This window comes from Lycium barbarum, chromosome 1 (assembly GCF_019175385.1).
Source record: "Lycium barbarum isolate Lr01 chromosome 1, ASM1917538v2, whole genome shotgun sequence".
In the NCBI taxonomy this organism is placed as follows: Eukaryota; Viridiplantae; Streptophyta; class Magnoliopsida; order Solanales; family Solanaceae; genus Lycium; species Lycium barbarum.
The window spans coordinates 1,687,915-1,712,499 of record NC_083337.1 but is presented as its reverse complement, the minus strand read 5'-3'; the positions used below and the strand labels follow the sequence as shown (position 1 = coordinate 1,712,499).

Sequence of the window (24,585 nt, the reverse complement as noted above, 5' to 3'; positions counted from 1 at the left end):
CTTTACTTGGTAACCATATACCGTGAAAACCCTAGGTTGTAAAAAAGATAAAATTAAGAGCTTAAATCAGCGGATGTAAGAACACAATGACACAAACTATATATACTAATCATCTATATATAACAAAGACGTAGAGGGAGCGGGTCCATTATCCATCGAGGGACGGGTACACTAGCAATCGGGTTTTAAGTCATGTACCACTGGCCCTTGGTCTTGAGGATTGAGCCAAAATCAGTGGTGTGCCCCCATCATTGGCGGGTAGTAGGAGTAGGAAGGATGGACCATATCACTGGGTCGATAGTACACAAAACTGAAAATTTGTTTCAGTATAAATAAACAAAGGAAAAGTTGAAGGAAGCTAGCCTACTAATTCTGTTATAACAGAAATTGTCAGTGTCCTTTAATTTCTGTCTGTAACTACAAACAACGAAGTTTACAATTCTGGGCCAAAGAATATTATCAAGACTCATCTAAGATTCTGAAGGAGCAGACTGCTCCACAATAAATTCATGTGCTCCTTGCACTTAGTCCCAACTCTACACACTTCTGACTTCCAAGTTAGAGAATACTAGAAAATTATTAGAAGGGGAAAGGACGGAGCTAGGGGCGCAAGGATTCATCCGAACTTCGATTATCAAAAAATTATAATCGTATATGGAAAAGGGTCAAAAGTGCCCCTAACGTAGTTCAAATTTGTCATCCTTCCACCTATTGTACCCCAATTGCCCTTTCACGTTAATTTTTGGGTTAATAGTGCCCCTCCTGAATTTCCAGCATTTGCTTCAGACAGAAAGTTTGAGACTCAAAGTGTGCCATCATGAATTTTTTTATCAAATGCCTCTTTTATGTAAATTGGTAGCTGTGTGATCAATCCTGCACCAATCATGGAGGAATTGTATTTTTGAATGTGAAATACTTATACGAATAAAAATGTGAGAAAAGATTAAAGGAGAGGGAGGGTCGTTTGCTTAGCTAGTCAAACATGGGTCAATTTACAGATGTTTGGGCATCAATGCGTAATGTACCTTCTGAAACTTGTTTTTCTTACTCTCATCGAGGAAGTCATTTTCCCAATCTTCAAGGAATTTGTTTTCCTAGTAAACATATTTTCTGAAATATTATGACCAAGCAAACATGAAAAAAATGGACCGAAAACACCCTATGCTGCCATTTCTTCATTGTCTAGGTTGTCAAATCAAACTTATTGTACCTATTACTAATATTTATAGGTCATGTTACTTCGATGGTGTAAAAATAATTATACACCGGTAGTGTCTATTATTGAAGGTAGTAGGGAAATTGACGATCATTTCACACATTGTATTGGTGCAGGGTGGATGAAATGAAGAGTTTCATGTTCTTCGATCTCTATGTTGGTTATTTCTTGTATTTCAATTATAGTATTATTTTGTTATAGTTACTGTTCCTTTTTTCAATATGCTTTGTCATGCTATCTGTGGTATTTTGCCGTTGTTTCCTTTTCCATACTGCTTTTATATGCTTGAAGAGGATCTATTGGAAACAATATTTGTATCTCCCAAGGTAGAGGTAAGGTCTGCGTATACAATATTCTTCTCAAACTTCACTTGTGGGATTACACTGGGTATGTTGTTGTATTACTGTTAGTGTCTATAAGTTGAACTGAAATTCTAGGTGATGTGTTCAAGTGCCTAACGGCTCTATGTGTCAGAGAGCTTGTAATAATAATAAATTATGTTTTCGTGAAAGTGATATTTGATGTAATGGTAATCTTGTACTAGTAGTAACGGAGATAGCTTTTGAATATAATTGATTTGCAAACAAACAAAAAAAGGAAACTACTTCGAACTTGTGTTTTTCAAACTTATTCGTGAATATGACCCACCCTCTGCACCTTCCTTCAAAATCCTTTGTCTATTTTTATATGCCTATCTACAAAATTTCCCTCTGTTTTTCCAATATTACCCTTTCTCAACTTTTCTTTTTTTCTATTTTTCTATTTTTTGTTGAATTATATTCTAGGTTTAAGTTTTATATTATATATACTCTAATAATGCGCATTTCCGGAGCAAGGGTGGTTAGCAAAAATATGTCGCATGTATAATGATGTATCAATCTTCTATAAAAGTGTATAATAATGTATAAAAGGATCATTTCTGATAATATTAAAAATATGACCCATTTCGGATAAATATTTCCTCTAAATAGACATAGAGCGTTATTTTCCCTAAGAATAAGCTCCATTTTTTTCATCAGCTTTTGGGAATACTATCTCGAAAAAATTCATATCGTCCATCCATAAAACGTCTCTTAAAAATCTTCCTCCCATGTCTCTTTCCCTATCATAAAACCAACACTTATAATTATTTCGTTCTAAATGCCAACCAAATGAACTAATAAATTTAATTACTTAAAAAATTGACCAAAGACGACAGCGTTAAACTTGAAAAAAAGATCATTCACTACTAAAAAAAATTGATTTTTGAGAGAAATATGTTGGGAATTGGCTCATCAGAATTGTCTCCGACAAACTTTCCGTAGAAAATTCCAGATTTTTGATTGTGTTTTGACGGAAAGTCCGTCAAAAATTCACGTTTTTCTAGTAGTGATTACCGTGTTTCAACCAGTTAAACTACACTAGTAATCCAGGTAACTCCTTTATATAGTTGTACATATACATAAAATCAATGTGCTTGGGTTCGAGTCCTGGGTATGGAAAAATCCTTGGTAGGGAGCATTTCTCCCGGCCCTACACGGCGCGCATCCGGATATAGTCGGGCTCCAATGCGGATACTGGACAAAGGGTGGGAAACCAAAAAAAAAAAAAAACAATGTGCCTTTCTATTTTTCAGTTCCATTAACAGATACTCTATAGTAGTACTACTACAAATTACCAAAGGTCATTCTAGGGAATTCATCCAATTTGTCTTCTTACCCTATTTACTTCCATATCTCTAACAACAACAACAACAACCCAGTGAAATCCCACAACGTGGGGTCTGGGGAGGGTAGAGTGTACGCAGACCTTACTCTTACCAAGGTAGGATGGCTGTTTCCGAGAGACCCTCGACTCAATAAAAACATAAAAAGAGGTCAGATACGGCTAAGAGATTCAAATAGGTCCATATCTCTAACAAATACTCCAAAAAACCTCAATTATTTGTAGCTTCTTTTGACACATTACATACCCCACTCTTCCCTCCTAAAACTCTGCATATATTCTTCCTTTCTCTTCCCAAAGCCAATTCCACTTCAACTCTTTCACCAACTAAAATCACCCTTCAAATTCGAGGATCTCCTACCGACGTTCCCATCAGAAATCTAGGATTTCCAACTAAAATTCATCAAAAACAGTTCTTGACGAGCACATTTTTGACATATTTTGTCAAAACAATCACGAAAAAATACGCTTATTTCTAGTAGTGATCGACACCCTCCAACCACAAGATAAATACGTGTATTTCTAGTAGTGACACCCTCCGTACACAAAAGAAAAATACACGTGTTTCTAGTATTGACACCCTCCAGATACGCGAAAATGGCCACTCGTCATGATCATGAACATAGATACAGTGTCAGTACTGACGGCGAAGAAGAAGATGATGAAGAAGAAATCCAAGAAGAAGAAGAAGAAGACGAAAACGAGTACTCCAATGAGTCTAACAAAGTTCATGAACCATGTAGTGGCGATCGTGGTGGGAGAAATGATAAAGTAGGATTATTAAATATCATAGGATTATTTTTCTCAAGAAATAAATTCATAGACGCTAAAGCTCAATGGGTTCAAGAATGGAACAGTGTTTTCTTGCTAGTATGTGCAATAGGGCTTTTTGTTGATCCACTTTTTTTCTATGCTATTTCTATAAGTGAGAGTTGCATGTGCCTTTTCGTCGACGGGTGGTTCGCCATCACCGTGACGGTTCTCCGGTGCATGGCCGATGGGTTACATGTATGCAACATGTTGTTGCAATTCAAGATGATAACTAGAAGAAGAAGCATGCCAAACTTGAAGGCTAACAAGGGTTTCTTGTTTGATCTCTTTGTTATACTACCTTTACCCCAGGTGAGTTCTAGTTCTTACTAATTTCTCGTGATCAGAGATGGATTCAAAATTTAAGATATTAACGAGTTCAGAAATAAATATCATCTTATTACACGTGTATATTTTGAACTTTTTCCTGTATATTATATTCCGTCTGTTCTAGTTTACATGATCATATTTCTTTTTTAGTATGTTAAAAAAGAATGATTCATTTTGGAAACCATTTAACTTAAACCTGAATGATAAGCTTTTCTTTTATATGTACATGGCCATATATATATTTCCTTTTAGTGTGTTTGGTTCCAAAAAGAATGAATCATTTATGAATTTGAAAACAATTTAGCTTAAAATTTTCACTTTACCCGAAATATAATTAAGCTTATTTTTTGTGTATATGTATATAGTTTGAGTTGAAAATAATAAGTTCAGTTAAAGTGGCAGAATCAGCCCGACGTACCTAGCTACTCTTGTAGAAAGAATCAAATGTTAGCAACATGTTTAACATCACAAATTTCAAAATTCAGTCGTTCTTTCTTAAACTCTATACCTAATCAAATAGTTTCATATGAATTAAAATGGCGAGAGTATATATAGCTCAAGTCAGAAAACAATAGTTAGTTCTATTAAACCGAAAAAATCCACCCTAAATTCGTCTTAGTATGCTCCCTAAGAATCAACAGATAGAACCTACTTAGATGAATATTCACAATTTGCTTGTTCTTTTTTAAAGAAAAGAATCAAAATGATATACGGAGTACTAACTAGTAACATATTTTGTTTTTTAGCATGAAATTATACTAAAAGATGACAAAAGGCATGCATGTCATCCATTGCTTTTGTTGCATGCTGGCCGAACAACTTCAATAGCAGTAGACATGTGATGTACCTAATTCTTCTTTGAGGAATTCTTTTAATTTACAACTTCAATTGCAGTTTAGGGGTCCTAAAATATTCTGCCTTCATATACACTACAAGAAAGTATAGAAATGACTACAAAAAATTTAATATTTGGCAACAACATAGTTTTATTGTTGACAAATGAACTTTTTTGTTGCCAAAGAAATTAATTTTGTTGCCATAGTATTGATTATTGTTGCAAAAAATACTTTTGGCAATAAAAAAAAAGTTGTTGCACGTTGTTGCAATAACAGCCGTGGGGAAAAGTCTATGCAACAAAAAAAAAATTGTTGCCAAAATTACTTTGCAACAATAATCAATCTATGGCAACAAAAATAATTTTGTTGCCAAATATATTTTTTCTTGTAGTGATATTACAAGAAAATGTATAATTAATTAAATAATAATATTGACCTCTAAAAACTTAACCTTTTAGATAAGATAGTCACACACAGATCACCACTAGCCACCTATATCATCAAAAAAAAAAAAATCTCCGTTTTTGACCCATGAAAAGAATCATGTTGCACGTGAGGGGGCATGTTGAAAGACATAATTAAATAAGTAAAAGCATGTTATCTCTAATAACTTAAACCTTTAGGCTTTAGATAAGATGGCCACACACTCCAACACGTTTATTCCTTATCTCTACATATAGCTATGATCACACAATAAAATTTACTGATAGTGTAATTGTTTTTACATTGTTACTTGTTATAAGTATTACACACTTCAACACATTTATACATTTTAATTTCCGAGGAATGAGATTCAACTGGAATCCCTTAGCTTTACATATAGCTCGATCTCTTCCTATTAATATACTACTATGTTATCACACACGATACATTATATTTCGCCAACGTACAGTATAAAATTAATATTAACAATGTATATAACTTAAATTCGTACTTTATTAGTTGATTTTTTTTTTTTTTGCAGCTGGTGATGTGGGTAGGCGTCCCAACTCTACTGAAAAAAGGACTGACAACAACAGTGATGACAGTGCTATTAATTATGTTTTTATTTCAATATCTGCCCAAAATCTATCACTCCGTTTGCCTCTTGAGGCGCATGCAGAATTTCTCTGGCTATATTTTTGGCACTGTTTGGTGGGGAATTGCTCTTAACATCATCACTTATTTTGTCGCTTCACACGTAAGTTCTATGCATTGACAGTATATACTATTTTATACTATTATATTAGTGTAACTGTGATAATGAGTATAGTATTGGTAATTGTTTAGAACAAACGTGATCTGATAATTCGAAAAATATTGTCAACAGTGTGTTAATAGATTAATTGATTATACATTGTCGAGTGTAAATACTTAAATCCTTCCCAGAATTTAATTTTGTACATGATACATGAACTTTAGGTTCTAATGTAAACAAACACTGGGAATAAAAATTAGCAAGGAATAGCTTTTGTCACTAAACAATAAAAATCGTTGCTAATACTATTTAACAACTAAATGTAAACAAATCATCTTTTCATGATGTTGTTTAGTGACAGATTAGCGACGAATTTTAATTTATAGCTAATTCCTGTTTTTCTTCTTCTTCTTCTTCTTCTTCTTCTTCTTCTTCTTATAGTAGCGAAAAAAACTTACTCCCTATGTTTCGTTTTATGTAGTATTGTTTCTATTTTGGTTTAATCCAAAAAGAATAGATCGTCACGTTCTATATTTAGAAACTCATACAATTTGAATTTCCCGTTTTCTTTGACTATCAATTTCTCAAACTCTTTTTAAATATTTTGAATTATTTATTTTGTTACTTATAGTACTGTCTATATGGTTTTCAAATAATACTTATGTAAAACCAATTTTAAGAACTTGAAGAGTCTATATTTGAGTTCACGTCTTTTGACTTTCATACTTCAATCCCCTTAACATGTATCTTCTTATAATCCTTTCTCATCATGGGTTGAGCTTGGGGTGTAATATACAAATTACATTCTAATTTGAGGTGTGTTTTGCAAATTAGATAGTAATAGTTTAGGTAGTTTTCTCAACCTTCTGATAGTTTAGGTATGAAACTAAAAAAAAAGTGATAGTTGGGGTGTGTTTTTGACCCTTATCTCTCTTACTTTTTTTTATATATATCTTGAACTTTTTAGTGAAAATTCTGATTTCGTTGTTGTTTCTCAGTTGTAATTAATTAACTAAGTGAATTAATATAATGAATGAACAGGCTGTGGGAGCATGTTGGTATTTGCTAGGTATTCAAAGGGCAGCCAAATGTCTTAAAGAACAATGCATAGTTACAAAAGGTTGTGGCCTCAAAATGTTGGCATGTGAAGAGTCAATATATTATGGAACAAGTAGTTTGGTGAGAGGAAAAAGTAGATTGATGTGGGGAGAGACAAGTAATGCAAGATTTACATGCTTAAACAATGGGGATCATTTTGATTATGGAGCTTATCAATGGACTGTTCAACTTGTCTCTAATGAAAATCGTATTGAGAAAATTCTCCTTCCCATCTTTTGGGGTCTCATGACTCTAAGGTATGTACTTTATCATTTACGTTGCTGTATGGATTCTTCAAAAATATTGTCAGGATGCGTGTTGAATCTTTAAGAAGTATGAGGATATGATTTGACACGGGTAATGCAATAATTTTGGAGAGTCTGAGCAGCGTAGATTTTTATCAGATAATATTTTGTGATTTTATTTCACTACTAGAAATACCTGTTTTCTCTGATAGATTTTCATCGGAAAGTCGTCAGGTAAGTGCTCATCGAAGATTATTTCGGCAGCTTTTAGTAAAAAAAAAAACACATTTCCGACGGAACGTCCATCAGAAAAATGTGTATCTCATGACTCAACTCTCAACTACTTATATCATGTGTTGCTCTCAAGATTCTTCAAAAATTAATGTCACTGGGTGCGTGCCGGAATCCTTAGGGGTGCACTTTTTAGAGGATTTAACACGGGTGTTGCAATAATTTTGGAGAGTCCGAGCAGCATAGCTATTACTATTATCTAATAAAATATTGTGATTTTTTTTCACTACTAGAAACACACTCTTTTCCGATAGATTTTTGTCGGAAGTCTGTCACAAATGTGCTCGTCCGGAAACTATTTTCGATACTTTTTGTGAAAAAATCCTAGATTTCCGACATAACGTCCATAAAAAATATTTATATTTCTAGTAATGTTTTTTTAGTCATATTTACATAGAGTTAATAACAAATCAAAGTGTATTAATTGTTGTGCAAATGAAAATTGAACAGTACATTTGGGAACTTGGAGAGCACAACAGATTGGCTAGAAGTGGTTTTCATAATCATAGTTCTTACCTCTGGGCTAATTCTGGTCACCATGTTCATTGGTAATATTAAGGTAAACTTCCTACTTCTCAAACCACTTGATAGAGAGATATATTGCTCTAATATTAATATGAATATTTTAGCATGTTGCAGTAGCTAGCTAGTTGGTAATTCTTATCATATACTTAGGTCACTAATAATTTTACTTTTTATGTATAGTTGCGTCCAAATATCTTTTACGTGACCTGATAGTATAAAATTTTTTTGCACTATTACTGTATAGAAATTAAGTCAGATAAAATTAGACACACTATAGTTTAAAGTCTTTGATGCATCATGCAATCAAATATCATTTAACTGTGATAGCGCATCTTGTTGATTACCATTTTTATTGGAAATAAACCAACACTACAAAGAAAAAAATGAAATTAGCTACACTTTTTGATAATTTAACGATATATCGCTCGTAGCTATTAGATTTTTTTTATAATATGTCGCTACATAGGTTTAACAATGAATTTTACTGTTTAACTAGAGAATTGGTGCGTCGCTAATTCCTATTAGCTTTAGTTGTGCAATTGTAAGTAATTATAAGAAATTACTTATAAATATTGTATAAGTAATCTCGTGGTATATATAAATATTTTTTGCACCATCAACGCATAAGAGTAATGGACATATCTTGATACATGAAATGTATGTATTCTTGCATGCAACTAAACTACTCAATTTTGCATACTTTAAGAATATACTTTTTTCGCTTATTAATAAGCTAATTAAGTTAATTGTGGGGTCCAGTTATAGTAGAGGCATATTTGGACCAACTATTAGACGATAAAAGTATATGTGAGCTAAACTATTAACTAGGACGTATCTGCTCAATTTCAAATACTTTAAGGGCATATTAGGACATTTTCCATATATTATATGTTCTCTATAACAACATTTTTCCATAGCAACAAAAAAATATCCGGACAAACGACGATATTTTACTATAACAGCGAAGTATATCTTTGTGAAATTGATTTTCCATGTTACGTTATATTATATGTTCTCTATGACAATGTTTTTCTATAGCGGTCAAAAAATATCTGGACATCATTTAAACAACCAAGCATTCGGTGAAACCGATTTTCATGTTATGTTATATTATACAATATTCTCTATAACATCATTAACAATAAAAAATATCTGAACCTCACTATAACAACCAAGTATTCTGTGAAACCGAATTTTCATGTTATATGCTCTCTTTTAACAATATTTTTCCATAGCAACAAAAAAAAAAAAACACACACATACACAAATGATATTAGTATTGTTACAGAGAGGTTTAACTGTAATATTGACATGGAATGTAGGTGTTCTTGCATGCAACAACATCAAAGAAACAGGCAATGCAACTAAAGATGAGAAACATAGAATGGTGGATGAGGAGAAGAAGGTTACCTAGAGGGTTAAAGCAAAGGACTAGAAATTTTGAGAGGCAAAGATGGGCAGCAACGCGTGGAGTTGATGAATGTGAGATGATTCAAAATCTTCCTGAGGGTCTTAGGAGGGACATCAAGTACCATCTCTGTTTGGACTTGGTCAGACAGGTAAACTTAATTTTTGTGCTTTAATTCTTGTTATAGTGCGGTGACAATTAAAATTCATGCTTAATCAGATATCTCGATAGAGTAGGCAAAGCTAGCTGAATAAGACCATCCAACTCATTCAAGTTTGAGCGGGTTAATGACATGTCCATTATTAACTCAACCCATCTTAACACGTTCAGATTCAACCTATCTAAGAGTTGGATTCCTATATTGATCCATAAAAAAATTTGTTAGAATACTAAAATAAGTTTTTTTTTTGTTTGATATGTTATATATAGTTATAATAAAAAGAAAAATGTTATTAATTTTGTTTGTTAATTAAATGAATTATAAGACAACAAACAAATTAATTAAACTTGGTAAGAATTGGCAGGTTGGGCTATGACTCCCCTTTGGAAGTAATTGCATAGTTTGCCCTTCAAATGGACTGGTCTTTAATTTTTGCCCTTCAAATCGGCTGGTCTTTAATTTTTTCCCTTCAAAATCGAACTTATGTCTAGTGAGACATAAGTTCTTTAAGGACGCGGGTATAACTTGTGGATATTATGATGAGTAACTACACCTCTATGCATGAGTGCGATTTTGAAGGGCAAAAATTAAAGACCAACACAAAATAGGGTCAAATGTGCAAATGACCCCTCATTTTTGGCCTATCTGGAACCAGCTCATCTTAACCCAAGTAACTTTTGAGCAGGATTGGACAATAACAAGTTTCATGATTTAATTAGTCCATTTTGACTCGTCGAGATTTTGTCCAAACCCTACAATTTTTCCACCCCCAGATCTCAAGTTCCAATCCTATGCGTGTAGTCTCCTTTGGTGGGGAGTACTTTACCTCTCAAAGTATGAATTCCCTACATAAAGTCAAATGAATTGTGTCTTAAACCGAATATTGAACCATGTAAGAAATTTTAAAAGAACTTTTTTACATTAACATTCTAAAATATTTTTAATTCGCACAACTAACTCGCTTAAAAGACAGTAGCTTTTATAGTACCATCAAAGACAACTTTATTTTCAGAGCTTAAATTCGAGATTGTTGATTAAAAGATGGAGGAGTAGTTATTGCTTCGATCATAACCTTTGGCGGTATCCATTCCGGTAACTAGCTGTCTTATTATCCAACCTAACATACTGCCCTTATTTCAGGTGCCTTTGTTTCAACATATGGACAATGTGGTGCTCGAGAACATTTGTGATCGTGTGAAGTCCCTGATTTTCACAAAGGGGGAAACAGTAAGTTCGAACTTCATTAAAACACTTGAGTTTTTCAAGTTATCATTAATTAATCATGTGATAAATCATAGACGGTTGATTATTATATTTTGTTCATAATATTGATATAATCAGGAGCGGATTTAGAAGCTTGGATGCGGGTTCACATGAACCCAGTGATTTTTTTCTAAACTCTGTATACATACTAAAAGATTTACTAAGGTCTAAATATCTATAAATATTTTACTATGAATTTAGTTATTATTATAGTATTAACTAAAGCTTGTTCTAGAATTCATTAACTTTAAATCTTGAATTCGCTCCTGATATAATTGGTGTTCATTAATTAAGAGATTTACTTGTACGTAATTACTTAATATGTGACTTGATTGTATAAACAATTATTGTACTATACTATCTGTGCATTTTGACATGTTATTAAAGATTGCTTCTTCCTTTTTAAATTATTAAATTAATATTTATATAGAAAATTACCTGTAATCACCTTTTATATAGCATGATAGCGTAAATGTTGGCCTTATCCATTTTTTTTTTGGGTAGATAACTAGAGAGGGCGATCCAGTTCAAAAAATGTTATTTATTTTAAGAGGTCACCTCCAAAGTAGCCAATATTTACGAGATGGTGTCAAAAGTTGTTGCATGTTAGGCCCCGGCAATTTTAGTGGAGACGAACTATTGTCATGGTGCCTCCGACGACCTTTTATCGAGCGGTTGCCACCGTCCTCCTCTACACTAGTGACTCTCGAGACTACCGAAGCCTTCGGTCTCGAGGCCGAAGATGTTAAGTACGTGACACAACATTTCAGGTTAGTGGCATCATTTAAGATACACGTTCAACTCAATTCAATAGTTTTTTACATAAAATATAAATATATATCACTATAAGAAAAAGAAAATATTCGTGACTCGAGAATCCATAACATATTCAAGCGTCATGAAATTTTTGTGTCGGAAAAATAAATCGTCACAATTTTCATCCATATTGATGAATTTGTTATAAAAATCTTCACAAATCTATCACATTTTTGGTGATGGGTCAGTCATAAATATCCCATCAAAAAATTATATTTTTCTTGCAATGTATGTGAAAAGCCAAGTTCAACAGAATCAGTATTTTCTACACGAAACATAAAATATATAAGTTTCACTTATAGGCCAGCCCCAAAGTGGGTGTTGAACATCGGGTGAAAAGCCAAAAAGAAAGGTGAAAATCATAGTTTTAATAAATACTTCCTCTATCCCTTTCTATGTAAAGGTGTCACTATTTGGGAAGTCAGATAATATTTTTTTTTATTACAATTTTCTCAAACTTTTGTAAAATATTAGATTATTAACTACATTGACTTACAGTACTTGCCATGTAGTTTTTACATAGGTTATTTATGCCCAAGTATACACAGATAATTAGGTGTCTTGACAATTCGTCTATTGCGAACCCTTTCACATAAACTCGGAACATAAGGAGTATCAATTTTTTTAAACTCATAATTTTAAAAGAACAGTATTAGTTATATTTGACGCTAAAACTCTTAAAAGTTAAATCCATCGAGTTTAAATTCTGAACTGGTCCCTATTTCAGATATACATTTGTGAATGAGAAAGTGAAAAGAAGTGCAAGGTATTATTCACCAGGGTGGAGAACTTGGGCTGCTGTTGCTATTCAATTAGTTTGGAGAAGATACAGACATCGTTTGACACTTACTTCTTTGTCTTTTATTAGACCAAGAAGGCCATTGTCTCGTTGTTCTTCGTTAGGGGAGGATCGTCTAAGACTATATGCTGCTTTGTTGACTTCACCAAAGCCTAATCTAGATGATTTTGATTTTTAAAATCATAAAAAGAAATTACAGTAAGCCATATTTATTGATGGATAATATATAGTTTCTTTAATTCGATTAAAGGTTTCATTTACAGTTAAGCCTTTCTATAACAACATCGTTTGTTCAAATGTCTTTTTGTATTTATAGCGAGATGTTATTATAGAAAATATATAATATAGCATAATGAAAATATGTTGGCCCGATTATTTTTTTTGATCGTTATAATAAAATATTGCAATAGATTAGGGTGTCGATTTTCATTAGTAAGTGTTGAGTTCACTCGATTAAAATGAGATATACAATTTTATATTAGATAAATTTGAAAAAAGTTTTTTTTTTTTTCAATTTTAACATTAGTTTTTTTAAAGAACTTTGAAAGAAGAGTTTTGGAGAAAGACATCTTTGTCACTTTATCATTTTATTCTGAGATTAATAATATCAGGATTTTTATCCCATAATGAATTTGATATAAAAAAAAAATTCACAAATTACAAGTTGTGATATAAATAATTTCTGAATTGTTTATAGCAAAATAAAAAATTCAATCAAACACGAAATAAAATGTTATTTTATCTCGGGACTGTTATCACTCATCCTTATAATCAAAAGACCCGTAAGAATAGACTCACATTAAACTCAATATATTTATATTGGTGTGGAAAGTAAGAAATAGCCGATAAAATTATTTGAACGCGCTCAAGTTGACCCGAACACACAAATATATATACAAGAAAAGAAAAAAAAAACTCAAAATTCTGAAAGTATTGGGACCCCAACAGCTCAAATTCATAACACTATTCAAATTCTCCTCTGTTTTCCTCTTCTCTCTCCTTGCTGGAGTTGATTGGGATATTCTTACCTGATTACTACCTGAAAAAGAAGCTTGTAGTAAATTGGACTTAGCATGTTGGTGCAATGACCTCAAAGTATTAGTCCATCTTGCAAAACCTTGCTCTTTTAATGCTTCAATTGCTCCTATTGTTGCTGCAACAATATATTTTGATTTATTTGCAGCTGCAACACTCATACTTTTTATTCTATCTAAATTTTTGTTGTTCTTGGAGTAGGAAAATATTTTAAAAAATGAACTTTTTTTGAGATTGGGTTGATTTGAGAATTTGGAAATCTTGATTGTGTGTGTATATGTAGAGCCTGTTTGGATGGGCTTAAAATAAGCAGCTTAAACTTTGGACATTTCCTGCCCGCATCTCTTCTTCGATAATTCTCCTTAAATTGTGAAGCTCTCTATTCGAGTTATTCTGATTGATTGCATTCATTTCATTTCTCAATCTCTTGTGTGGGTATACCGCTAGCTGATTTTGCTGGTTTTCTGTGAAGGGCGCTGCAAGTGCAGGCTTTTGGACATTAGGTATCAATGTGACTTGCAAAGCTTCTGGTTTAATAGAGTATCTTGGCGGTATGTTTGTAGGAGCTGGGTGAGGAGAGATAGTGAAGGAAATGTTTTGGGTAGAGCTGGAAGCTGAACTTGTGTTAGGAAGAAGGCTGAGGGTATTTCCCAAATTGACCAATACGCTTCTTTGTACTACATTCTTCTCGCTATCCTCATTTTGCGCTTGCACCAACCCCACACCGGTGTTGAATGACTCGAATCTTTTTGCTTTTGTATCTCGTCCTTAATGCAGATTCGCAGCCAAAACAATGTTCAATGCCAGATAACCCGTAAAAGAAAGACACAAGAAGCTCTAGAATTTGTAGTCCGACGGTATCGTGACAGGCTGAATTGATGGCACGTAATCCTGATTTGATTCGTCTTTAATCTCGTCAACCTTCAAAAACAGGTGTATAAAGTTATAGAATTATTTTGATAAAAAAAAAAAATAATAAAAAAAAAATAATAATAAAAAAAATAAATAAAAATAATAAGGCTGAAAGCAAAGCCGCATGGCTTTTGAGGCGAGGCCACAATGGCCCTGATTGATAGACTTAATTGTTGATCTCGCGATTTTAAGTTCCTGCATCCAAAGAAAAATTCTCAGTTTGGGAGGGGGAAAGTTGATTCGTGTTGGCTCGAAGCTTGACTTTGTTGGCGCCCCATTCATCCTGTTTGTTTGGATCTTGCGGCCTCCGTTTAAAGCCTCGGTAGATGAACAGTAGTGAAACAATTGAAGGAAAGTCTTCCATTTGAAAAAATATATACGTAAGTGTATGTATGTAAGGAAAGATATATATGAAAATATATGTATACAAGTTGTAAGATATTCCTGCTAACTTTCGATTGCGACACTTCCGAGAACTTTGAAAGGTCATTTGTGTGTCCTGTTCTTGTCTAGTAGCCTTAATAGTGTCGATGTCCAACTTTTCTCGTGTCTAATCTTCCAAAATATGCCCAGTTTTGGTTCTGGAGGGTATACTAAACCTATGTTATGTTGTGACCGAACCTTGTATAGGTTGCCTACGTATCCACCAAGGAATCAGGTCTGAACGTAGTTCGTGACGCATAAGATATTTTGGATTTTTGTTATAAAGCAACCGAACCCTATGTGGGCTGCCTACGTATCCCACCATGGGAATCAGGTCAGCGTAGTTCGGACGCATGTGAATGGCAAAAATTCTAACCTAGTATGACCGAGTCCCTATGTGGGCTGCCTACGTATCCACCGAGGAATCAGGTCAAGCGTAGTTCGCAACTAAAGGAAAGGTTGCAAACTAGGTTGTCTAACCTAATGTCGTACTTTGATTTCTTCTTGAATTGCTAGCTTTTAGGCTTATGTTGTCACCTATCGGCTATTTCAATTTCTCGAGCGGAATCTTGTCTTGTCCCCTAGTTTCTTTGTTACTCTCTCAGGATTTGTCTATTCGTTCATGTCACAATCGTAGAGTTAGCAGATTTGATAAGTAAAGTAGAAAATAGATGATTAAGGAAAATCCGAAATGCATTCATAGTTTTGCAATTCAAGCTTCCACAAGGTGAAGCAAAACAAACAAAATTTTGGGTACGGTTCAAGCATCAATAAAAGAAAACAAGTTCACTACATGTTCATGCCACCAAGGCTCCTGGCGAATCAGGGACGGAGTACAAGTCCAGTTCTTCAGAGTCTCTCCTGGTTCTGTACCCTGGATGGTTGGTGTCTCAGTAGTTGTTGCAGCCATCTTCACTGGCACTTGTTTTCGAATCATCCCCACAGGCGCAACGAACGTTGATGACACGCCTCTCTCCATCTTTTCCAATTGGCGTAACAGCCTCCTTCTGATTCTTAACTTTTTGATAATTATCATGTTCATGTTGGCGTTTTCGTGAGTAGGAAAAGGGATGGCGATCCATATCGGGTCGAGCTCCAGTGAGCTGGATTGTTCCTTCCTTAATCAAGGCTTCGATTTTGCTTTTGAAGCCATAGCAATCCTCAGTGGCATGCCCAGGAACTCCAGAATGATATGCGCAATGCTTGGAACTATCAAACCATTTTGGGATAGGATTGAGAATTTTCCCTTCAATAGGTTATACCACGCCTGCCGCTTTCAGTCTTTCAAATAGCTGAGATAAATTGTTGTTGTTGTTGATTTTGAGCGAGATAAATTCTCGGGATGGCCTATTTACAGGGGAAATGCTGCCGAATTTTCTGTAGAATTTAATGATTGGTTGGAATGAATGGCTTAAGTGCCCTTAGCTAATGTTTGGTATTCATTGACGTATTTGTAGACCTTGGGGAGACCGAGGCGTAGATCGGAAATTACTTTAGATTGGCCATCTTGGAGTGTGTACGAGGTATGTGAAGCAACCTTCTTTCTTTTGGCATGCCTTAGTTTACATAGGCTAAATTAGAGCCTTAAGGAAAATTCCAAATCCGAAATCCGAGCATGTTATGATCCGTATATGTTCCTTGGCACTCTTAGGTATGATTTGATGAACTATGAACCCTTATGTCTTTGAAATAATCGCTTTCCGAATTTTGCATAAAAAGGGTTCCCTTTAAAGAAGTTCGAAATTTTTGGAATGCCATATCTTGCACAAATATGCTCGGATTACTCCAAAATTTTTGTAGAAGTCTATATGACATATGATAGGTATGTTTTCCATAGGCGGGCCCGACTCGGGTAAATAACCACCCGTGGGTCCCGCGACTTTCTTTTATGTAATTCGGAGAACTTTTGAAAGAATTTGATATGACTATTACTTCGATTTGCAAGTATGATCATTTTACTTATGTTTGAGGTTATGATAATGATTTTATGCATATGACTACTCACGACTCTACTCGTGCATTCTGTTATTCCTTTCGCCGAGTCCCGGACCGGTTCTGTTGTCGTGCGCACTTTGTTATACTCCGGAGTTATGCTGTGTTTATGGTTCACCGAGCTACTCGCAAAAGAGGGTCGGGTTCCACTTATATTTGGCGTTATGCGGTGTTATACCCCATTTTTACCCGGGTTGAAGCGGAATACAACATATTGGAGATTCCTATATTGCTTTGTTTTAAGGAGTCGCCACCTAATTGATTTAACGGTGAATTAGGACACCTGGAGGTTAACTAAGGCAAAGTTAAAACTAAACCTCAATTAATAGTCTGCTTAACCAATGTGATTCTAAATAAGGGCTCTATATTATCCTAAAGGGAAGGGGTTAGGCATCCTTTAGAATCCGTTAACTACGGTTGTCCGGCCAAACTTAGGTTAAATTAGCTGAGACTAAAATTGGCTTGCTAATATTGCTAAAGTTTTAAAGGGAAAATAATGTTGATCAAAATAAGATTTACTGAAAATATAAAAGAAGACTTTAAAACAAGATTTATAAAGGTCGTTATAATGGTTCTATTTAAAGTAATACTTATAAATACTGCTAAGGTAAAAAAAAAAAATGCAATTTAGAATAAGACTTATACCAAATATAATAATCTGACATAAAGGGAAACTTCAAATGCCATAAAACTTGTAAATATCACCAAGGCTTTAAAAGAAAAATGTTTATTTAAAATAAGATTTGCACAAAATATATAAGTAGGAAAAGTGAATTTATGCAGCGTTTTAATAAATATTGAGATAATTCGAGTGGTAGGGTATTAATTTGTTTTGCATTTTTTAGAAATATAAACAAAAAATACAAAAAAGAGATAATGTGAGTTTTCTTCATTTTTTATTAACTATATTTTAAAATATTGTAATCGACTTAAAACTTGAAGAATTATTTATAAATATATGGGTTTATATTTGTGTATTAATGCCATTTTGATTTTCTAAGATAGTAAGAATAAATTATGATTCCTTTAACTCAAAATATGTATTCACGCCATTTCGAAAAGCAATTATGACGATAAAAATATCGTAGATGCTATAAATAATTTTAATATAAACAGAAGAAGATGTAACTTGCAGGATTAACTATTAGTTTCCTTAGATTAGTTATCCATTATTCTAAAAACCAATCATACTAAATCCCTATAATTCGACTAAGCAAAAGAAAAAAAAGGGGGTAAAAGGTTAGTCGAACAATACAAGTTAACTGCACAGGAAATAAAATAAAGGCATAAAATAAATTAATGGGCTCAGCCCATGTGGACTGCTGTTGCGTTCTACTTTGCCGTTGGGCTTTGGCCCAGAATCTTTCCTATTTTTTCTTCTGGTTGTGGACGGAAACTGGACAGATGGGAAATCGTATTTCGTTGGGCCTTGGCCCAACACCGAGTGCGGGAGACGAGTCCCTCGGACTCGTATGCGAAGGTCATGCATAAAAATGAAAAGGAAAAGATTAGTATACAATGAAAGACAAAGGTTTGAATAAAGAAACTAAGTACACAGCTTGAATTAGCACATAACACAAGAAAATGACACTTAGAGAGCAAAAGTTCAATGCCCGAAATGAAAGCTTACAGCCGAAGCTAATGACATACGAAACAGATAAAATGGGCAATGAGGCCTAGATACCAAACGAAAACAGTCAAATGAGAGTAAATGCAAGCCCAATTAAAATGGTAGAAGTCACAAGAATAAGGAATACACCAGTTCAAGCCTTACTCGGACAATACACACATTGATTCTCTTTTCAACTATTCATAATATAAAATCTGATATGTGCACTGAAGCATATATGAAATAAATATATTCTACATACCTGATGTATCTTTTCCTCATTTCAAACACCACAAAGAATGGAAAGAAGAAACAAGGAAGGGAATACAACTACAACAGGGCAGTTTTAACTCTTGTCCCAAATAGAAAGAGAATGCAATCCCTTTTTTTTGTCATATAAACACATATAGTCATACATTTTATCCAGGCTTATGGGACCAAGACAAAACATTATCATGCCTAGTTTGGACAAAACATGCACCTTTCTTATCCTCTGGAGACAAGCATGATCAGATTCTGATCGTTGGTTGACTCTAAAATATTTTATTATCCATTTGCAGAAGCTAAAGAGAGACACAGTTGTGCAAGAAAAACCAAAATACATCACAATAATAGGGCAACGTGGTTGGTATGCTAGTCAGCAGGCATCATCATTTTGAAACACTTTTAAATGATCATCCATTCGGACAAGGTTCAGTAACCAAATTCTCATATGTTGAGGATGTCTTGACACAGCAGCAAGAGGGATTAGGCATGAAAAGATGCTGATCTTATAATGGACACAGATAAAGGCTAACACTTGGTGGTTTATAGGTCTGGACAGAATCATTTAAAGGAGCATACAGAGTCTTGATCACCTTAAATACTCAAGTTATACAATATTTCAATCTTAGAAAACACCCTTCTTTTGTGCCTAGTAAACATAGAGGTCTCACTATAAGGTCAGCAACACATTTTGAGATGAAACAACATTTTGATTCCCACTACATATCATTAAGAAAAAAAAACAGTTTATTATTTTAGCCACCCTAGGTCAAAATGACTCCAAGTTTAACCCCAAGATTATCTAAGCTCCCATTTAGATAACAGGCAAAACTAAAATGGGATCTTTACACATAGTATGGAGACATATGGTATCAGCTCCCATTTAATCAGAAGGAAATGACAAAGGCACAAAAACTATGACATATCCCGCTTCAACAAGGCGTGACCTTATGCACGAATAGACTGAACACTAACACATTTTGACCATTCATATTATTACCAATGCATTTGATCAATCCATAGCATTACATCTATCGCAGTAAAGAGATCAACAGAAACAATAACAGGCAATGCTTAAGCGGGTAACATGTAGAATGTGGACTAACGTATACCTCGCAACCAGATTCAAAATAAACGACATCTAAATTTCACTAACTAATTCATTCTAGCAAGACAACATATAAACCATGACTAACATAGAGCCAAACCAATATATAATACATGCTTAGCATAGACAGACTAACCTGAAATAATTTCTAAGGCATGTTTAACTAAAAACAGGCTAAACTAAATTTGTATATAAAGCTAAAACAACCACGGAATTGAACTGAACAGGACTGAATATGCTTAATTCAACCAAAATAACTACAAACGAAAAACCAAAATACAACTAAGCCAACAAATCGCATCAACGATTTCAAACACTCAAACAAATGCTAAAATAACCTAAAGGAGGGAAATTTACCTTCTTCGGGTGCAGCGAAGTGGGTACGGATCTTCGATCTACACTCGAAACACTTTGAAATTCGAACTAGCGTATGCTCGGATTCGAACGAACACCCACAGCAAAAGAGAATAGGATCTAATATTTATGACGATATCGAACAAATCGAAAGCCGAGGTTTTAACAGGGGAACTAGAACAATTAAAGACTCGTATCTTTTAGAGAAATTTGGCGATTCAAGCACTTCAATTCTTAGGGGGTTTTTCGACTGCGTCCCTTTTTGGTTCGAATCTTTTCTCCGTTTCTTGAGGGTAATTTCATGAACCCGAAAAATCCCCCTCAATTCGAATTTTTTTCCATCATTTATAGATCTACCATTTATTTTTGTGTTGAATAAAGGGAAAGGGAGCGGGGAACAACAGAAGGTGGAGATGTAGTGGTGTCAGAGCAGGCGGAGGTGGAGAGGGAATAGACGCGTGGGGGACAGGCTATGGTGGAGACAGAGGTATGGGTGAAACGGTGGTGGAGAGAACGTGGTGTCAGAGGAGAACGTGGTGGAGTGGGAGTGTCAGACGCGTGGGATGGAGAAAAAAACAGTGGGGTGTGTGTGTGCGGCGGCTAGGGTTTAGGGGTAAAGGGAAAGAGAGTGGCAGAGAAGGGGATGGGGAGACGGTGGTGTAGTGGAGGTGATGGTATAGTGGAGGCGATGGTGTAGTGGAGGCGGCGATGGGGAGGTGGAGAAGGCAGGTGAGCGTGGAGAGAGGAGGGAGAAAGAATAGGGGTGCGGCGGAGATGGAACCAAAAATGAAGGGAAACCTAAATAGGTTTCCCTTATCTCGAACGGGGATGGGTCGAACCTGGTTCATTTGTGGACTGGGTTAATTTTTAGACTGGGTATTAAAAGAATGGACTAGTGAATTAAAACATAGACTGGTCTAAAAATTGAGATAAAAATATGGGCTAGTCCAAAAAATATTAGGAGTTAATCGGACTTTGATTTGGGGTCCGGTAAGTCAAAATGCGGACCGAGTGCAAGAAATAGTTTGACTTCTAAATTTGAATAAAAGACCCATTTTGATTAACAATGTACTAAGGGTGTCAGAATATTATCTAATGCGAAAGACGTGTAATTATAAGAGATCCGGATAATAAAAATATATGATGTTGCAATGACCGTGCAATAGTATTTTAACAATAAATAAACGCTATCATTTTAAAATGTGCGAAATAAACGCGATGTGTATGCGGTAGTTGGTAAAACATTGAGAAATGCAGGTTTCAATAATACCAAATAATAGCAGCAAATAAATAGCAGTAGTAATACTGCTAATAATAATAACAATAATGATAATGGTAATAATGATAATGCTGATGATAATGGTGATAAAAAATAATAATAGATATGATAATAATAGTAGATAACAAATATTGATAATTAATAATAAAATAACAATAAGGATAATAATAATTAATAATAATAATAATAATAATAAATATGATAATAATAATAATAATAATAATAATGATAATAATAATAAGTAACAATTATTGATAATAACAAAATGATAATAAATTAATAATAATAACAATAATAGTGATAACAACAAAATGATAATAAATTAATGATAATAACAATAATAGCGATAGTAAAATAATGATGATAATAATAATAATAATAATAAATTGATAATAATAATAATAATAATAATAATAATAATAATAATAATAGTAATGATAATAATAATAGTTGTAACAGAATAATGAAATGTCGTTATTGATAAGAGATTAATAATTATAATAAACATAATATATAGTATTATTATTTTTTTTTTATTTTTTTTTTTAAAAATATTAGAAGCGCAAATATGTATTTCGGAGGAGAGGCGGGACAAAATTGGGTGTCAACAACTTGTCCCTCTTTGCCTGATAATGATGAAACAATTTTCGGGCAAAGACGTTGACTTAGTAGCCTATTTTGTCCCGGCTAAAGGATTATGGAGGTCTAAGGGTAAAGAAAATTACGGCCGAACTCTGGTCTCTGAATCGCCTACATATCTCGGGCTGCACGAGAATCAGGCCGTGTGTAGTTCTGGAATGACTATGACACCTATGACTGGCAAATCATGATTTGATGCGAATCTTCGCAGAATATTGTCCCAGTGTCGAATTTTGATGACACTGGGTATTGTGATAGAACTCCGAAAATTGAGTGTGCTGGAATGCGAACGAAAAATTTGGAATTGAAGCCGAGTGTTCGAGGTATATCATTGACCCTTGTCGGAAGTTTGCTTATCCTTCCCGACGTATTGCCCCAGTTAACTGCCGAAGAAATAGTTCCACGTTGCGCTAAAGCTCCTGCGAAACTTTAAACTAGATAAAATAGTCAGTAACAAATAAATATTGAAGTAAAGTGATGCAAGTGCGGTGAAATGCGGCTGCGAGCGCACGCAGGGCATTTGAAAATAATAATAAGACAGGGAAGGTGCGGTGCGATGTCTTATGCAGAAATTTTCAAAGGGCGATGCGCAGCCTTATGCGGATACTACAAAGGGCGGTGTGCAGCCTATGCAACATGAAAGGTGGTGCACAGCCTTATACAGAAAATTTAAAGGGCGGTGCATGGCCCAGGCAGTATATGAAAGCGATGCAAAGGGCGGTGCGTAGCCCATGCGTCATATGAAAGGCGGTGGCGGCCTTATGCAAAACATTTAAAGGGCGGTGCATGGCCCAAGCAATACATGAGAGCGATGCAAAGGGCGGTGCGCAGCCCATGCATCATATGAAAGGCGGGGCACAGCCTTATGCAGAAATTTAAAAAGGGCGATGCATGGCTCAGGCAATATATGAAAGCGATGCGAAGGGCGGTGCGTAGCCCATGCATCATATGAAAGGCGGTGCGCAGCCTTATGCGAAAAATTTAAAAGGGCGGTGCGCAGCCCAAAATGTCCTATTAAAGGCGGATTAGCCTAAGCTGCCCTATTAAAGGCGGACTAGCCTAAAATGTTCAATTAAAGGCGAACAAACCTAAAGTGTCATATTAAAGGCGGACGAGCTTAAAGTCCTATTAAAGGCGGACGGGCCTAAATGTCCTATTAAAGGCGGACTAGCCTAAACTGCCCTATTAAAGGCGGACTAACCTAAAAGGTTCAATTAAAGGCGAACAAGCCTAAAGTGTCCTATTAAAGGCGGACGAGCCTAAACTTCCCTATTAAAGGCGGACTAACCTAAAAGGTTCAATTAAAGGCGAACAAGCCTAAAGTGTCCTATTAAAGGCGGACGAGCCTAAAGTCCTATTAAAGGCAGACGGGCCTAAATGTCCTATTAAAGGCGGACGGGCCTAAAATGTCCTATTAAAGGCGGACGGGCCTAAAGTCCTATTAAAGGCGGACGGGCCTAAACGAGGTGCTTTTGCGAACAATGATGATGTGCCTTTGCAGGGCATTTGAAAGTAATAATGTAATGCAGGTGCGGTTGCTTTTGCAGTGCGGGGCATTTTGAAAACAGTAGTGCAGTGCGGGGCATTTAAAGCAATAGTGCATGCGCATTGTATTTGAAAGCATTTATGCAAGGCATTTGAAAGCAATAGGAAATGTTTGTGCATCGACATGTTTGAAAAATCATTTGCAAGACTCAAGCATTAATTTGTTGCGAATCTTGCAAATTATTGATACTCGAGAGGCATAAGAAAGATCAAACCGTTTGACGTGCAATCCTTGCAAGGCTGCGAACATTATATATTTTGGCTTCCGCAACTTGGGAACCGTGAAACAAAGCGAGCGTCCTTTCTCCCAAGTCTTCTTTTTGCCTGATGACTCTGTTGGCCATATTCTCTTTCATGTTCCTCGATGTCGCTTGTGATGATGCCCTTAAAAATTGTCCCAGTTACTCGCATAAGAGGGTGTCGTTTTGCTATGATGCCCCTTAAAACTGTCCCAGTTTCTGGTATAGGAGGATATTGAGCTTTTGCGGTGATGCCCTTAAAATTTGTCCCAGTTTCTGGTATAGGAGGATATTGAGCTTTTGCGGTGATGCCCTTAAAATTTGTCCCAGTTTCTGGTATAGGAGGATATTGAGCTTTTGCGGTGATGCCCTTAAAATTTGTCCCAGTTTCTGGTATAGGAGGATGTTGCTTTTGCGAATGACGAGACCGAGCCTGACATAGGCTGCCTATGTATCCCACTAAGGGAATCAGGTCAAACGCAGTTCAAATTACAAGGCAGAATAAAAT

General features: G+C 35.0%; 1 protein-coding gene across 3 annotated transcripts in view; it reads left to right on the top strand.

The window, feature by feature from the left end:
* The first annotated feature begins 3,171 nt into the window (after positions 1-3,171).
* Positions 3,172-24,585, top strand: part of LOC132628590 (cyclic nucleotide-gated ion channel 4-like) — a 57,700-nt gene continuing 36,286 nt past the window's right edge. Inside the window, exons 1-8 of one of the 3 annotated variants that reach the window (XM_060344368.1) lie at positions 3,172-4,042; positions 5,861-6,076; positions 7,115-7,428; positions 8,158-8,266; positions 9,555-9,791; positions 10,941-11,027; positions 11,568-11,833; positions 14,186-14,456. In XM_060344368.1, the coding sequence (XP_060200351.1) occupies positions 3,518-4,042; positions 5,861-6,076; positions 7,115-7,428; positions 8,158-8,266; positions 9,555-9,791; positions 10,941-11,027; positions 11,568-11,833; positions 14,186-14,216 (1,785 nt within the window). In that variant the 5' untranslated portion in view covers positions 3,172-3,517 and the 3' untranslated portion in view covers positions 14,217-14,456. Of the gene's footprint in view, positions 4,043-5,860; positions 6,077-7,114; positions 7,429-8,157; positions 8,267-9,554; positions 9,792-10,940; positions 11,028-11,567; positions 11,834-12,606; positions 13,051-14,185; positions 14,457-24,585 lie in introns of those variants that run through there. The other 2 variants (XM_060344361.1, XM_060344372.1) reach the window with 2 other exon arrangements.